Source organism: Zonotrichia albicollis, chromosome 1 (genome assembly GCF_047830755.1).
Source record: "Zonotrichia albicollis isolate bZonAlb1 chromosome 1, bZonAlb1.hap1, whole genome shotgun sequence".
In the NCBI taxonomy this organism is placed as follows: Eukaryota; Metazoa; Chordata; class Aves; order Passeriformes; family Passerellidae; genus Zonotrichia; species Zonotrichia albicollis.
In genome coordinates this window covers 10,310,169-10,328,225 of record NC_133819.1, presented here as the reverse complement: position 1 = coordinate 10,328,225, position 18,057 = coordinate 10,310,169, and the positions used below count along the sequence as shown (strand labels likewise).

The 18,057-nt window shown below is 39.2% G+C and overlaps 1 protein-coding gene across 6 annotated transcripts in view; it reads left to right on the top strand.

The window, feature by feature from the left end:
* The window catches only part of DIP2C (disco interacting protein 2 homolog C), a 310,834-nt gene that overhangs the window by 223,304 nt on the left and 69,473 nt on the right, over nt 1-18,057 (top strand). For all 6 annotated transcript variants that reach the window (XM_074554492.1, XM_014269188.3, XM_005480400.4 and 3 more), the window contains 9 exons: nt 5,357-5,480; nt 6,059-6,168; nt 7,511-7,613; nt 7,958-8,022; nt 9,810-9,903; nt 10,021-10,140; nt 10,965-11,079; nt 14,902-15,041; nt 16,631-16,767. In XM_074554492.1, the coding sequence (XP_074410593.1) occupies nt 5,357-5,480; nt 6,059-6,168; nt 7,511-7,613; nt 7,958-8,022; nt 9,810-9,903; nt 10,021-10,140; nt 10,965-11,079; nt 14,902-15,041; nt 16,631-16,767 (1,008 nt within the window). The remainder of the gene's footprint in view (nt 1-5,356; nt 5,481-6,058; nt 6,169-7,510; nt 7,614-7,957; nt 8,023-9,809; nt 9,904-10,020; nt 10,141-10,964; nt 11,080-14,901; nt 15,042-16,630; nt 16,768-18,057) is intronic.

The following is an 18,057-nucleotide window of genomic DNA, read 5'->3' as shown; positions in this document are numbered from 1 at the left end:
ATCTTAGATCCTTTGAAGTCTGTGTTTCCTTGTTATATTTTCAAGTTTAGGAAATGGTAATTTCCTGGAGAGAATATCGTATTTCATGCAGTGTTTGCTGCCAAAATAACCATTGTCTTGCTTTTATTAAGATTTTTGGATGTTAAGATGTTCACAGTTGCAGATTTCACATGCAAATTGCAGGCAGATATTAAAGCTGTTGTATGAGGAGACAGTTAATTTCTTCAATTTAAAGCTGGGTATGAAGATCGTGTGTTTAATTTTTATCAAGGTCTTTGTGTTTTTTTAAAAAAGAAGGTTTCCTTGATGCTTTTTTTTGCTCAGAACTGGTGACGTTTGGCCTTTACATCTGATCATTGCCCTGTTTGTTCTTTACCAGCAAATTTTTGTTAGGGTAAGAGCACTGGAGCTCAAATAAGCATTGTAACAGAAAACAAGATTAGTTCAGTCTGTGATGCTCCACCACATAATTCTCATTTTGAAAGAGGTCTGGGATTTGCAAGTGAACAGAAGTAACCTTTATCAGGCCAACCTTTGCACAGGCTGTCTCTTCCTTCCTTATTAGATAAGGACATGCACTCTCACTCACGGAGACAGGATCATAACTGGTTTCCTTCACACAGATACTCTCACAAAGCATTAGAGAAATGGCATTAACAGCATGCTGAAATGCAACCACACGTGGGATTTTTTTATCCTGACAATGAATTATCACTCTGCAGCCGGAAGAAGACAGTTTGCCTCCAAGTACTGGTGAAAACCTTTAGGGAACCTTTAATAAAAGTCTTTAGAGGACTTTGAATGGCTGCCTACAGCAGAGAGGATTTCTGGGTTGCTTCATCTGAAAGATTGATCTCTCTAGGTGTGTGCAGACACAGTCTAAAGCTATGCACACCTCAATTTTCATACCCCAGCAAGTGCTGTGCCTTCAAGAAATGTAAAGTGACAGTTCCAAAGTCAGCAATTGGTCTCAAACTCCATGCTACAATACATGTTACTTCAGACTGTGATTTGTGGAGGGTTTGACAATAAGCATCTCTGGCAAGTCTCTCCCTGTCTGCAGCTGGGACTGCACTCAGTTGTTTCACTTGGTCTCCCTGAGGTTTCTGCTACCTCAACTTCAGCAAAATCAAGTGTTTATGGCAAGTGGGGGGTTGCCAAGTAGCAGATAACCAAAATAGCAAGTAACACTTCTGACAAACCAGTGTGTCCTGAAAATCTATTCCCTTCACAGGTAGGAGATTGATTTTACTTAGAGGGAAGAGGATTTGGGGGTTTTGGCAGAATATTAATTTGGTTGTGTCTCTTTGCAACTTACAAAGTAGTTTTCACCATTGCAACCATTCATTTCATATTAGTCAAAAGGCAGGCCAATAGTTTGTCTGTCAAATCTGTAATAATCATTGCCCCTAAAGTCAGTAGCCCTTTTTGTGGCCCACATGTAAACCTTGACAGCCTCAGGTAAAGGCTTGAATTTTTAGCTCAAACTTCATTTTTCAAACACAAGTTTTGCCCAAGGTCCTCCCTGTTCTGGGCCTGTCATGCTGAGGTATGAGGAAAAGCAAAGAGTTGTGTCTACATGGTTGAGTGTGTAAGGAACATTGTGGTGTGTCTATGGGATGTAAAAAGGTTTCAGGGATGTGAGATGTATAAAGGCTTCCACCTCCTGGCTGTCAGTCCAGTGTCCCAGCCCCACTTGAGTAGATAGCAATAAGTTCTTCTGTGGGGCACCAGGCATCACAGAGGAACCTATATGGGGCAAGGGATGTCAACCCCTTCTTCATGTCTCTGTTCTCTGCAGTAGTTTTAGATTCTGGGTCAGGATGGAGCCACCAGAAACAGGCAGAAGGTGAGGATAACTAGTTATGAGTTGTGGGAGACTGAGACTGAAGGTGGAATTGATGGACACCAAGTAGGAGACTTCCAGAAAGCTTCATTGGGTTCATACTGCAAAATCCTCAACTGGAGCTCCTGTGGCTCTTGAGAAGAGTGTCTTTAACAGCATCTCTGCTTCAGCATCTTGATTTGCCTTTGTCTTGCAAGGCAGGATTTATTGTGGCCACCAAAACATGGTGTGATACACTGCCCATGCCTGGTGAAAGTCTTCCCATCTCCTGTGGCAGTGTTACATCACATGATTATTCAGTCATGTTTTCCTTACAACTGAAAGAATATCTGTTCAGAAAAGAATAGGATGAAGATTTTAATGCTGTTTGAGGTGGGCTGTCCTGATGTAAAGCAGTGTGCTATTACAAACTGTTACATGTGCATAGATTCTATTAAGAAATCTATGTATGTGTGTGAACTGCTACAAATGAATAATCAATATTTATGTGGACATCCTCTAAGGCAGTCGATAGGGCACCAAGGGAAAGTGTAGGCATTCTTTCTTGTGTTATCTAAAAACCTCTACACTGTTAATACAAGTTTCTTTTTTCTGTTGTGTTCTTTTGCTGGGAGAAGAGTTTGACAGGTGATTTCTTAGCTGATGCATCCCCCAGGGCCATGGTATGCTGATGCTTGAGAATCCACATTTTCTACTGGTTTCCTTATGTTAGATTTCTTAATGGAATTTGTTAGGTTTATTTCTGTTTACAAAGTTTAGCATTAAATGGAATTTCATTGCTTGAGAATTGGCATTTTCTTGATATAGTGGTGAAACAATTTGTAGCAGTCTTTTATAGGATATACAATTACAACAACATTGTAATTTAAAATTGAGATCAATGTCATTGCTGTATTCAATTATAAAATTTATAAAATTAAATTTTTTAGTTGGTAGTTAGAAATGCATACATATATTAGTTAGCATTTATTAGATTAAATTTAATGAGAAATTGTGAGCAATGGTAGTACGAATCTGATATTTTAAGGAACTCATGACCTCCCTTTATAGCTGATAGAGTAGCAGGTCTCAGAAGCTGTGTTGGCCAAGGAGTGGTGTTCTCATGGAGCACTCCAGCCTTTCTCTTCCTGCCATTCTTTCTGAGGAGCCCTCGGGAGAGCCTTCCCTCCTGCAGTGTTCAGGAGGGATGTTTCCTTCAGTGTTTCCTTCCTCTGAGCAGACTCCAAGAGTGGAGACAGGTCTCATCCTCATGTGGAACCAGGATTAGATCTTGCTGAGTGCTTGCCCCATAGGTTTGGCCACAGGGACGTGGAGCAGCTGACATGAGAGTCAGTGAGGACAGTGATTAATGCTGGACAAAGCCCATGAAGTCCTGGAAGCCCCCCTGGTGCAGGTGTGGTGGGGCCAACAACATGCTCCCCAAAGTGTTGTTCACAGAGACACCAGTATTGTTCTCTGTTCACAGAATACTGTCATTGTCTGGTTTTATTTGGGCAAAGATGATATACAAGCTTAAGCTTAAAAAGCCTTGCTGAAAAAAATGCCTTTTCATTTTTTTCCTGGTTTTATAAACATTCTGGCTATAGTAAACAAAAGCAAATACAGTAATTCTGGATAGGAGGAGTTATATAGCATAGACTTTGACAGATCAGTTAATTGTCTCACACTGCTTGCTCAGCTATCAAAGTTCTGATAATTGCTGCCATATACATATTTTGAGGTGGTATGGAAAAATAAGCTTTTGCTTTTCCTCTGTTCTCATTGCTTCTCCATTTTAGATGGTTTTATTTGACTACATAAAAATTGCTTTAATAATTAGTCAGGCTGTGGGGCTTTCTTTCCATCACACAATTTTGCTTTGAATAAATCAATAGATTAAATCAAGATTAATGCTCCATATTTCTGGTTGTTTCCATTGTTGAGTGTGCTTTATAGTTGATTTGAAAGATAGTTTAATTTGATCTTTTGAATCTCTTTAGGTGGTTTTCAGTAGAAGAATTCTGTGTAGAAAGGGTCAATATTTCTATGTGCATTTACATGTAGGGCTTTGCTCTGTTGAAGAGCCTGTTGGAGAGATGTAAAGTTCATAAAAGAGTAATGACAAGACACTATACATAAAGCAGATGTAATGCTGTAGAAGCACAGCATCTCCTCAAGAGCAACTGTGGCCTAGACTGGGAAATCATTACATGACTTCTTAATCTCACTGCTTCTATCCCCTTGATGGAAGTAAAATGTAATGAGCTTACTCTAATGGGCACTTGGCTGTATGTGGTGCTCCTGAAATGTGCCTGTAACTACTCAATGAAATGGTTATTGACAAATCAGGTTAGATCAGCATGAACAGGGAAACCCTCACCACTGTTCGCCCATCATAATATCTTAATGGTTGAAAGCTTTCTCCTGGTGGAAGCATCTGTAATCCATATTATTTTCTAGAATTGTCACAAAATCACAGAATGTTTGAGGTTGGCAGAAGTGTGTGGAGGTGACCTAGCCCAGCTTCCCTGCTCAAACAGGGTGCCCAGGACTATATCCACGGTAGCTTTTGGATATCTCCAAGTATGGAAACTCTACAACCTCTATGGATGCTTTGTGCCAGTCACTCTCCCAGTAAAAAGGCATTTCCTGATTGTCAGACAGAGCCTCCTCTGTTTTGGTTTGTGTCCATTGCCTCTGGTCCTGTCTCTGGGCAAAGAAAGAAAAGAACCTGGCTCCATCTCCTGCAGAGCCTCCCTTCAGGTGTTTGTGCACATTGACTGGATCCCTCCCTAAGCATTCTCTTCTCAAGGCTGAGCAGTCCCAGCTCTCGCTCTGCCCTCAGAGGAGAGATGCTCCAGTCCCTTAATTATCAGAGTGGCCTTTTGCTGACTCTCTCCAGTAGCTGTGTGTCCTCCTGGAAGCCCAGAAGTGGTGCCAGCCCTGGGGATGTGCCTCACTGGTGCTGAGGGATGCCCTCCCTCAGCCTGCTGGCAGTGCTCTGCCTCACACAGCTCAGGATGCCATTTGCCTTCCTGTGCACGCTACTGGTTCACACTCAGCTTGCTGCCCACCAGGACCCCCAGGTTCTTCACAAAATGCTACTCTCCAGACCATTCTGGGACAGGGGTTTTTTTCTCAACATGTGCAGGACTTTGGATTTGCCTTTGGTGAACTTTATGAGGGCCCTATCTGGCAATTTCTCCAGGGATCCCTCTGGATGGAACAACCCTCTGTCACATCAGGCGTTCCTCCCAGCCACTTGTCATTTCTGAAGAGATGCAAGAGTAGATGCCATCTGATGGCTTCCACTGTAAATTTATGATTTATGCTGCTACAGACAAGAGGATACCTACCTTGTGGAATTCCTTTGTCAGTGTACAGATGATTTTTGATAGTCACCTAAAAGGAAATCAATTTAAAGCAAAGAGACCTCAAGATAATTTTCCTCTCAAGATAATGTGCCCAAGAACAAAAGTGCTTTCAGCCTGTAATCACTTCTAATCAATTCTGTATTTTGTCATCTCTTAGGATGCAGGAAGTCAACAAATAGGCTTTTTGCTTGGAAGCTGTGGAGTTACTGTGGCCTTGACCAGCGATGCATGCCATAAAGGACTGCCTAAGAGCCCCACAGGGGAGATACCACAGTTTAAAGGTAACCTAGCTCTAGTTTATCATGGCTCTCACTGGTCATTTACTACACAAACTGCTCTTGTTTAGTGGCTGTGGGTGAGGGTCAGGCTGTGATGAAGCCCTCGGCACAGGAGCAGCTGGGACACTGCTGTCCTGGGATGTCTCTCATGGATGGAGAGCAGCATCAGTGCTCCCAGTCCAGTCCTCTGCTGGCTCAGCCAGGCTGCTGAGACCATCTGTGGCCACAAAAATTCAACCAACAGACTTAGAACTGTAGTAGATGAGAAGTGTTCATAGGATTCACTTTTTCAGTGAGGTGTAGGGACGGTAACTTCTGATGGGGAAGTGTTAATGAAACTGCAGGGGCCCAAAAACAGCTTGAACTGCCCAGCCATTCCCTCAGGGACTGCCTAAAAACACCTCAGTAGCTGTGTTAGAAAAGCAGATCTGCAAAATCTTTCCCATACTGGGGTTCAAAGGAAGCAATGTTTAGGTAATGGTGACACAAACTTTTAAAGAATAAAACTCTGGCAGGGAAGGCTTTTGTCTTGTCTTATCCAGCAGAAACTCAATGAAAGCTGGCTTTTGTTTGTACCTCAGGCTGGCCAAAGCTGCTGTGGTTTGTGACTGAGTCCAAACACCTCTCCAAGCCACCTCGTGACTGGTTCCCACACATCAAGGATGCCAACAATGACACAGCTTACATTGAGGTGAGTTAATGAAGATGCATCTTCTCCTCAAATCATTACATGTGGCACTCTGGGTTAGGTAGACATCATTATTCATTCAGTAGTCACAGAAGCAAAGAACATCCTGCTTTAGCTTGTTAATAAGTAATGTTTTTCTAATAAATTCGACCAATACTGATTTCAGAAAAGTCACTGGAATGTTAAATTGTATTCTGGGTGTTTCTAACATTAACATCTTTATGTGGCTGCTGCAGTGTTATATTACATTTGCCTTGAGCAATCTTGGTTCTGTTCAGTGTGGGCTTGCCCACTAGCCTTGAATGGATAGATGACAAAGTTCACAGTGAAGCTTCAGTTCTCATATCCCAATCTTCAGGCTCTTTGAAAAAGAAAGAATTTCTCATTCAAATGCTTGCCTATCACTTACTACTTTATGAGTCACACTCCCAACAACAGAACAGCATTAGGAAGACAAAGTTAGCAATGCTGTTGAATTTAATTTTCCTCCTTTTTTTTTCCCATCATTTTCTCTCCCTTCTGCATAGACTCAAATGTTTTGAATTCAGTGGTGGTAATATTGAATTTAAATTATTCTTCAAAGGGACTAAGTGCAAGTGAATGGACCAAAGGTGTTTCCTGTCTTAGTGCAATCAGGACACTGGGCTAGAGAAGCAGAGATGTCTTCACTCTCAGTCTTGCTGATTATCTTCATCATGGAGAAAGACAAGTGTTTAATTTATTATCTACCCCTGACAGTTCTCAGACACTTACATAAAGTTGCAAAAATTATTTCAGTAATCACCAATGGCTTCCCACCTCTTTTCTGCTGCTTTTTCATGAGTCTCACATTCTCTTGATCAAAGAGCTTGTGTCTTTCAGGCTGTATACATATAGATTATTATCACAGCACCCAGCAAGGATTCTGCAGTCAGCTCTTATCAAATGCCTTATAAGAAGCAGAAGGGAGAAGCTGGGGTTTAGTGGTTGGCCTATAAAATCTAACATGTAAACACTGAACAGACTGAACTAGGTTATTCTCTGCTAAATCTAGCCAGTCCATTAGTCACTGACATGATCAGAATTGTTAGAGTTATGTTTCCATAATGCTTGTTTTGAAACAACGCATGAATTTCAGATACCAAACCTGGGAATCTTCAGTCAAAAGACAAAGCCTAGCTGAAAAAAAAATGCCTTTTAAACAAAAAAATGCCTCCAAAACTCCCCAGTACTGCTGCCTTCTTAAAATAGAGTCATTAGATGTGTCCTTCATTCACCTGCAAAGGAAACACTTTAAACATAGCCATTAAGTAATGGAATTATGGCAATTCTTTCACACTGACTTTCCTTGCTTATTTCTTTTTAGTACAAAACATGTAAAGATGGAAGTGTGCTTGGGGTAACTGTGACAAGGATTGCACTGCTGACACACTGCCAAGCTCTGACCCAGGCATGTGGATACACAGAAGGTATGGAGTGTGCTTATCATCCTTAAAATCAAGTGGGGATTGTCATTTATTTTTCATCAATCTCCTATATTATGTTTTAAACAGCTTAGTGCCAAAAGCTTCTAGCTTCTTAAAAACTTTTTTTTTTCATTTGTTTCAGGAAATATTTTCATGTTTAAAATATCTATTGGAGAGGTACAAATAATGTCTTAACCAATATAAATCCTGCCATGGAGATTTACTTTGAAAGTTGACATTTGAGGTCATCAGTCATGTTATACTGAAGCTTCCTTCCTTTGAGTGGGTTTGCCTTGGGTCAATGCCATGTTCTAAAAAATAAATTCTGCTTTGTTTTTGTTGGACAGCTGAAACAATTGTGAATGTACTAGATTTCAAGAAGGATGTTGGTTTATGGCATGGAATTCTTACAGTAAGTATGTTTTTTTATTCTCTCTGAGTATTTGAAAATAAACTAAGCCAATATGCTTAGTGCTGTCACAAACTGGGATGTCCTACAGTTTCTTCTAATGCAATTTTTTCTGCTTTGAAAGCAAAAGAAATGTCATTTAAACCCATGATCTTCTCCTAGTGCATTTACCTGTAATGAGCATGGTAAAGATGTCAGTGTATTTCTATGTATCATGCCAAGTACTGTGATCCCATTCTTATCATGTTATCTCACCAATACGTGATTTTGAGATCAAACTTTATAGGAGAAACAAATCAAATTAGTACTTTCCCCTGTAGGAATATGATCCAGTGGCACAGTTCTATTGCTCCTGACTAGCTTCCCTGTCAGAACTCCCAGCAAAAGATGTTTTTCTAACGTTAAGTATTCCCAGTACTTTAAATTGCATTAATTTTCTACTTGATGTTGGAATGTCTTCCTCTATTGACATGGGAGACAATTGACATATTTTGGAGGATTCCTCTTAAGGTGCTGTTGCAATCAGTGACTGACAAATTGTTTACTATTCACTGATCATTTTAAGAACAATGTCAAGTGTTGAAGGGTCTTTGTTTGGGGGTCCCATGATTTTGGGGGTCCCCAGGATTCCCAGTGATCTGATATGTTTTTACCCTGCAGTGTTACTCTGTTCTCACTATCAAAGTGCAGCAATAACATTTCTGAAGCAGAAATGATTAGGCTTAACACCCATAAGTATTTCATGTTAAAAACCATCTTTATCACTGGCTGAAAGCAAATGTCTAATAGAGCTGTCCTGTGCCTTCCTTTGCCATTAATCTTGTTCTGAACTTCATTTTTTTCAGTATTTGCCTGTTTTCCCGTACCTATGCTTGTGCCAGACTGAAAGGATAACTATCTTTTGCAGCTCTCCAAGTGTTTAAATGACTAATCCACTGGGACACTTAACCTTTCTTAAACCTAGGTTTTCCAAAACAAATACTGTATTTAACCTGAGCTGCAATGAGGGGAAGCGTGTTGCCCTGAGGAGATATTTCTAAATGCTAACAGAAGTAAAGCAGCAGCTCATTTACAGGATGTGTGTTTGACACTGGGAAATCACTGATGCAATTGATGGGCTCAGACTGAGAGATCAGCTTTGGGTTTGTCATTGGTTTCACTCAGCTGAATTTTCTAAACTTCCTGGAACTTTTCATGACTCTGTTGAAAATACTGGAATTAGTTCACCTGGAGAGAGACTAAAATCTCCTTCATTAATTATCTTTTAAAATGAATTGATTTCTGCTTAAAGTCTAGGATTTCAATTTCTTTGTCTCCTGTCTTTTAAATAATTTGTGCTCCACTACCATTGGTAGCTTTTAGTCTTCCCAGAGATGGATTTCCATGGACAGATGTCTTGCTGCTTTTGTCCTTTTTAGTACAATGTTCATATATATGGCAGTTTATCAGGCTTAGGGATAATATTTAACTACATAGCAAACACGTAGACATTCTTCACCCGATGTCTTTTTTTTTTTTTTTTTCTGTTTAGAGTGAACCACTTTGAGTATGAATAGAAAGAATATGTTTTTTTTCAGTACTGCATAAAAGTTACGATCTGATTAGTATAAATCCTTAATCCTTAATTAAAGCATTGGAAAATGGGCGTCTGTTTTATCTTAATGTTGGTAGCTAGATAGGAAAAGATGAATGCCAGAACAGAGTGATTTGCATAGATGGCCCTGCCCATAACACAATATGAGTAGTTGCCACATTTTTTGTATCAAACCCTTTTATTTTTTTGATTTCAGAGTGTCATGAACATGATGCATGTCATCAGTATTCCATACTCCTTAATGAAAGTGAATCCTCTGTCATGGATACAAAAAGTCTGTCAATACAAAGGTAAGGAACAAGAATACAAAAATGTTTGCTTGATTGCCAAAATCAAAAGTGCAAATTGAAAACCCAGCTGCCTAGCTTTTCTATGGTGTGTTAGTAATTTTCTCATTGCTGTTGCAGCAAAAGTGGCCTGTGTGAAGTCCAGAGACATGCACTGGGCCTTGGTGGCACACCGGGACCAGAGGGACATCAACCTGTCCTCGCTGCGGATGCTGATAGTGGCCGATGGAGCCAACCCATGTAAGCTCTGCTGCTCCATGCAGGACACAGCATCTTCTCTCTTGCACTTCAAGCTTCAATCTTCACCCCTCTTAGCTCTTTATGCAGTTTGTCTACTACAAACAGTGTGACATTTGTGAAAACAGTAATCTATCTGGGATTTTTTTCAAAGTATATTTTTCTTTAGCTCATCCTGAAACAAACTTGATATTCCATATAATGTAAGTTGCCATAAATCTAGTTTTGTTTAACATCACAGTCATGTATAAAGACTGAACCTATAAAAGTTGAAGCCATGGAGACCTTAAGCTATAGAAAGGATCAGAACATTTCCTCTGAACAACAGTTCTCAGCTGCAGAAACAACTGAGAATTTTAGGGAAACACTTAAGCTACTCTAAAGAAACACATCTGAATAATTTCATGGCAATTAACAGCATGAGCTGTTTCCCTATATTATTTAAGATACCAGCATAGAGGTGTTCTGCTTGTTTGTAGTAGTTTGTTTGGAATTTATGAATTAAGTCCTTACTTTCCCTTATCCTAAAAAAGAACACTGCAATGAAATTGATACTGTAAATCTAGCAGTAATGGCTTTTTTATGTAAGCTTAATGTAAAGATTTCATGTTTAAAAATTAGTCTGTATTCCCTGTACACATATACACAACTGCTTATACATACATAGTTGTAGCAGCTATGATGTATTTCCCAGTGGACAAGGATCATTTTTAAATTATTTTTCCTGAAAAGACTATATATTAAACAGTAAATTTGCTGGTTGAATAGCATCACTTCAGAAATCAAATTAGTTTTCTCTCTGATTATATTTTTTTCCTTTACCCCAGGGTCCATTTCTTCCTGTGATGCATTTCTCAATGTCTTCCAAAGTAAAGGTCTAAGGCAGGAGGTGATTTGTCCCTGTGCTAGTTCACCAGAAGCTCTCACTGTGGCTATTCGAAGGTATGTGTTACACCAGTGAAAACAGACACACTGAATGTGTATATCTGGTAATTTGAAAAAAAAAAATAAAAAATCAATCTGCATATTTAAGTTCTGTATGGTATTCATAGTTTGCAATGTGTTTATGTCCAAGGAAGACATACAAGAAGAATTTCTAGAATGATGATTAAACTTCAGAATGCTTTATGGCTCCCATTGCTGTAATTTTATCTCATTTTAAATTAAGTAAGTTGAAATGCAAAAGGAAATTCTGTAAATAAAAATGTAAAAATGCCACCGTAAGCATAAAATTAATTAAAATGAGAGAATTAAGTGGAATTGCCATTGAGGAAAACCATATTCTTAAGTATTCTGTTTAGAGAGAATTATGACCTTCTGCAGGCTGCTTTTGGCTGACAGGCACTTTTTAAACATTCACAGACTCAGTAATCATCTGGAAATGCTCTTTGAGTCTGAGGGATTTGTGACTAGAAATAAAATAGATGAATTCCACTAAAACTGCTAAATGCTACTAGAACTGTTAAGTGTTATGTATATACTATCATAGTGCTGTTCAGGTTGGAAAAGACCTTTAAGATTATTGAATCCAACCACTGACCCAGCGCTGCAAAGCCTTCACTGAACTGTGTCCCTGATGCCACTTCCACCCATCTTCTAAATACCCAAGGATGGTGTCTCAGCGCCTTCCCTGGGCAGGCTGTTCCAGTGCTTCTTCCTTTGGGTGAAGAAATTTTTCCTAAAATCCAATCTAAACCTCCCCTGGCACGACTTGAGGCCATTTCCTCTTGTTCTGTCACTGGTTACTTGGGAGAAAGACCCACCTGGCTACAGCCCCCTTCCAGGCTGCAGCCTTCCTTATCACTTAGGATACATATAGGATATATATAGGATGTCACTTAGGAAGTGATAGGGTGCCCTCTGAGCCTTCTTTCCTCCAGGCTGAGCCCTCCAGCACCCTCAGCCTCTCATAAGACTTTACTCCAGCAGCAGTATCCTGTCAGGAGGGCTGTAGCACACAGTCAGTGGTGTAAGTATTGTCTGTTTTGGCAGAGTTTTCCAAAAATTGTACATTGAACAGTAAGCACTTTGTTTTTATGTTCATGTTTCTGCAGCCAATTATAATTGCTTCATGTTAGAGCATGCAATATAAACGTGTAAAGCACTAAAATAGCATTAAGTAAAATACTTCCTGCCACAAATTCCTAAATACACGGTCCAAGTGAAATTTAACTAGATTTTCAATTAGCTTTCCAACAGAACATTTACAGGAGGAAGGACATGAGGCCAAGAGTGTGGTTGATTTTCAGCCACCTCATTATTAGCTTAGAACATCTGAAAGCAATCCATCAGGAACTTACCGTGCCCAGGTTAGTTGTGTTTCTGGGAACCATGGGATTTCAGATAGCCCTTCACTGAGCTCCACCTGCCTCTCTCACCTTCATACCAGAAGTACAAAGTGACTTTTCCTTAGATGGGTTTCCATTCCATTGGCTCTGCAGGCCTTTGCTTCCTTGGAATAAACTCTTCTCTGTAAGTTCAGAGAGGAACTGAATGGGCAGCAGACATCTCTTGTACTGAGCAGGTTTTTAATTTCCTGGGCCGACGCTGGAAAATTTGGCTCAAATCACAGTTTAGGAAGTGGGAACACTTCATGATGGCATGATTGGTGTGCCCTTTCTATACATAAGCTCTGCGCCTGTAGCTCTCTGAAGCACTAAAACTTCATTTCCAAATTAACTAGCATTGAGACCTTACAAAAAAAAATTATTAGCACATAGCATTGTGGATAATTCAGAATAAAAAAATAGGCATTTTATCTTCAGTTCGTGACTGTGTAATTACAAAGCAGTTTTTACTGCAGTGAGTGTTACAGAACACATCTCCTTTTATTTGAACTCTGTTTAATGGTAGGATAATGCTAGATGAACTTGGGAGATGTAGTATTTTTCATTTTGTTCAAACCATCTCCACTGACAGTAAAGTCATTATCATACAATTTCCAAAGAGTTACTGCTGAAGTATGCATTAAAATGATTCCCTGCAGAGAAGAGATCCAGAGAGCTCCCTGTTAATGCTCTGACTCTTTCAAAATCTATGGTGTATTTTTACTGAACTTCCTACAAGGAAGAGTAACAAAACCAGTTTTCAGTTTAAATAACCTTATAGTTTAGAAAAAGACTAATAGGCTAGAGGTGCTTCAGCCTTAGTGCTGAATCACAAAGCCTATAATATTGAAAGGAATGTGTCATGCAAATAATTCATATTATTCCCCTTTGGTTTACTGCATATTAGTCTGAACCCACTTGCTTAAGGGAATGCAAAAGTTTAAGGACAGGTTTTTTCCCCTTTTAAATGGCTGGCAAAAAGCAGTGGTCAAATAGACTGTATCTGTTAATGGTGGGAGGAGCTGCTCTCAAAATGCTTTGTGTGATAAGGAGTGCAAGAAAATGGATGTAATGAAATTCCAGATGGCCTCTGGTTCTGGAAGTCTGTGAGGAGCCTGCAGGAGACCTTTCTTCTCATCAGCACAAAATGTGTTTTGGGGAGCAGGGATGAGGGAAAGTTGATCAATAATGTCACTGAAAGTTCCTTTTACATGATGGGAGTGTTATTTATCACAGGTGCTTGTTTACTAGTGCCATTTGTTATGCTCTAATGCAATTTCAAGCACGCTCACATCCTTCTTTGTTGACAATGTCACTTGAGAAATATGGCTTGTAAAACCTATTAATTGAAATTTATAGAGCCCATCAGGGCAAGGCTGACATGAGCAGGACTGGCTGAGGCCCATCTAGTATTTCAAGCACAGTAGAGGAGAAATGTCACATCAAAGGACATTATCTGTTAAAAAATAGTTGTGTTGTGATGGAGCATTTGGGAAAAACGTAGAATTCTGAGCTAAATATTGATTGTTTTATCCATCCTGGAAAGAGCTGGAGTCTGCTCTTCATAGATGCATAACCTGAACTCAAATCAGCACCCTGTCACCAGTTTTGCATTTTAAAATGCAGGACAGTGCAAGAGTCCCTCCAGACATGAAAAGCTCTGACACATCCCCTGCCTTGGTAACTTGCACACGCCAACACTCATTTACTCAAGGCACACTCTCCATAGGTATAACCGTATCCACTGGTGCAGCAGGTGGTTTTGTACTGAAACAAGCTGACAGGCATCTTGTGCTGATGCTGTGGAATTTTACAGCAAGGCATCTGAGCAAACTGAGGTGTTACCAAGAGGCTGCATCCACATTTTGACCATGACTGATGAAGGCATAATTTGTTTTAATTTTCGTGTGGTAAATTAGAATAGGAAGGATTCAATTATAGGCACTAAAATCAAGATGGTGAAGTCCTTGTGTCTTCTGCAGATACTTGATAGTAAATCTATGCCAGGTTGCCCCAAAATAGATAACATATAGAAATTATCAAGTTATGTACTGATCAGTTCCGAATATTTGTTGTGCAGTTTCCTTCCCCATTGTCTGCATCATCTTTCAGTATTTTAAAAATTAGGTAACCGCTCTTTACTTGGGTGGTAAGGCAATCTTTATAAAATTTTCTGAAAATTAAATACAGGCTGTTTTGGGTACATGATAGGGGTTGCTTGCATCTCAGCAGCCCCATATATGTGGGTGGGTACTGAATAAAAGATGTAATTACTTAGAAATGACTGAAAGCCAGGATTTTATTGGGCCTAACAGGGGAGGCAGGAAGGAGGAAGTTTAAACCTTTGAAACAGAGAAGTATTTGCAATAGCAGTGCATGAAGCACAAGGAAATGCTTGCACCTGATGGTGCCCTGATGCTCTGACCTGTGCTCGCAGGCCGACAGATGACAGCAACCAGCCCCCGGGGAGAGGAGTGCTGTCCATGCACGGCCTCACCTACGGCGTGATTCGAGTGGATTCTGAGGAAAAGCTCTCTGTCCTGACTGTCCAGGATGTTGGCTTAGTGATGCCAGGAGGTGAGGAGCTTCCTTTGAAACTTATGATCCATCAATGTAAGTAATTGGCAGTAGAAAGTTGCAGCTGACTACAAGCTGGACTTGCTGCTGTACTACAAGCTTTGGGACTACAAGGTCCTTGAAAACATTTTAGTCCAAAAACATTCCCTTATGAAGTTACCAAAAAAACTTCATGGTTTGGAAAATCCCAAGATTTCTTGTCTGCATTTACCTCAGTCTATCTGTGCTTGCATTAGCAGCATGTATTAAATAACCTGCCACCACATCTGTTCCTAAGCTGTGAGATGTTGGTAGAGAAAATAAGGAAGTTAAAGTACTGTGGCTGTAAATATCCGTAAGTCCAACCAGGACAAAAGGTTTCAGCAAGGAGAATTTTCATAACCTGTGCTAAGGATCTATAAAATTGCTATCTGAAAGCTTGCAGAATGTTTTTCCAAAGGTCTTGTGCTATCACCCAGCTACTAGATAGAGGAGGTATGACTGAAAAGTTCATGTTGATAAATTTAAACTGAAACCAGTGCTTCTGAAGTGGAAGATAACGCTTTTCATAAGGCAGCTACATTTTAAATAAGATGCTATGAGTACTAGAAAAGGCTAATACTGTATTTTTTTGTAAGAGAATGCTTGTTATGGACCAAAGCAATAAAACATAATGATGCATCTTACAAAATTTCAGTTGAACAATGTAAAATAAAGGAAGATATGATTGGTTGTTGTTTAATAGTTATCATACAAGATATTATAATAGATGTGCCATCTTGCACTTCATATTATGTTCTGATAAATTTAATGACAGTGCTTGCTCCTGTTTATCCTCTGAGTGAAAGATTTTGTACCCTTGTACTTAAAAGATGTATTGATTCCTTTCTACATCCCTGATCATCATATTCTCTTTGCAATTACAAAATCTACCAATGCTGTACTCCAACTCCAGAAATGACAGCTAAAGCAGCATTCCTGATTCTTGTTCATGTGGTTGACATAAAATAGTGCTTCTTTCTCAGACAGTGCTTTCTAATCCTTCCTGTTAGGTCCTGCTGTCTCTGCAGGCCTGTAACACCAGACAGAGGGAGTCTGAGCTCTGACAGATCCTCAGTAAAACAACCCTGTTAGTCTGCTGGAATATCTTGATCTTTCATATGGTGTTGCTACTTTCTGAGAGGTGGATTTCCTGGTTGTCTCTCTCCCTGGCTTTATAGTAATTAACAAGGGCTCCATGAGGATATTTCATTTTGCACTGACTGAGGCGGATCTGGTTTTCAGTATGCAAAGCTGGGAACACAATCACATTTCACAGCAGTATTAGAGATGAACTGCAGTTTCAGGGAGCAAGGCAAATAGGTATTGTTATCAATGTAAAGACTCAGTTTACATAAAGATCCTTGCATTATTTATATAAATATAATTCATAATAAAAACCTCTTGATAACATTGAACACCATAATGTTTAAGAAACTGATTGTTAGGCATTAATCTGCATGTAATTAATTTGTTTATGTCATCTCCACCATGATGTCTTTCCCACAGCACTTACGTTGTTCTGTGGTTCATTTTATAATATTTTTTAAATTCCTTTCTTCTCCCTCTAGCTATAATGTGTTCAGTGAAGCCAGATGGAATTCCTCAGCTCTGTAAAACAGATGAAATAGGAGAACTTTGTGTATGTGCTATTGCGACAGGTACATCATATTATGGACTCTCGGGCATGACCAAAAATACTTTTGAGGTAAGATGACAAAAAGTGCTATATAAAATCCTTCCTTTTGAACTTTTTCTGTTTCAAGGTGATATTTGATATGAATATTGATATTAACAGTATAAGGATAGCAATAATAATCAATGTTTGTGGCCTGGAACCTATATTTTGGCCAGATAATCTGTACTGAAGCCCATTTCATTAAGTGCAATAGTAGATCCTTATGTGAGTTTAGCTCTGAAGAGCTTTTACTTCAATGTTCAAATAAGATACTGGGAGCTGAAAAAAATCTGAAAGAAAGGAGTAAGAAAGACCAGGTTCAAAAGGTAATATTGTATAAGTCTGTGTGCAGAATTTGATTATTGCAAACAGTAAGAAAGCTGCTTGGTATCTCTGGAAAGCACTTTTCAACATTTTCGCAGCACTTCCAGCATTAAGGCTTCTATTTATACAGAATCCTGACAGATGTAGTCTTCAAGAGATGTATCTGAAGAGCAGAGAAACCTTTTCTTGATTAGTCCCCATCTGCTTTTGTTTGAATTGCATTAGGTGAAAGCCTTTTGGCTTTTAGGGATCTGTTTTCTGACTCAGTGCACACAGCTGTATTGATAGCTCTGTAGTACCTGCTCACTTGTTATCATTAACTTCTGCTGAAAACAGTGTGTAAGACTGAAGAAATTAGAGAAAAAGTGAAAAAAAAAATTTAAGATACAATTCTTTCTTGTTTAATATTTATGGTAGAAATGAACACTAATACATTTAGGTTTCCCTTTAAAAACTCTCTGTTTTTACCACTTTTAATAGACTTATGTGACTAATATCTCCTGCAAAATGCAGAGTTAAATGTTGTAAACACTGCACATTATATAATTAATGGAGACAAGTAGATATGATTCTACATCCTACTGCTGAAGTCAGGAATCCTACTATGCTATTGTGATCTGAAATTTGTTGACAGCTGATTTTAATGCTGCAAACGCAATTGGCAATACCCAGTGTGGGTGATAATCCTGGATTTTACATACTTCAGGGTAGAAAGGTACTTCTGTTCATTTTGTAGTACTTGCTGTAATTGTGATATCATTCATAATTCATAAATGTCAGCAGTTTAACAGCATATTTAGACTGATTTAGGCTTATTCCTAATGCTAAGCAAATAAACTGCCATTGAGTGAGCAGGACCATTCTATTTTAAAGTTAAGCATGATTTTAAGTGTTGTCTCAAAGTGGATCTCTGTTCTGTTTTACTGCTTAATTCATGTTGCTGGTATTAGAGTGTCAAAGAGTTTTGTGTTCCTGTAATGAATTATGGCCAAGGAT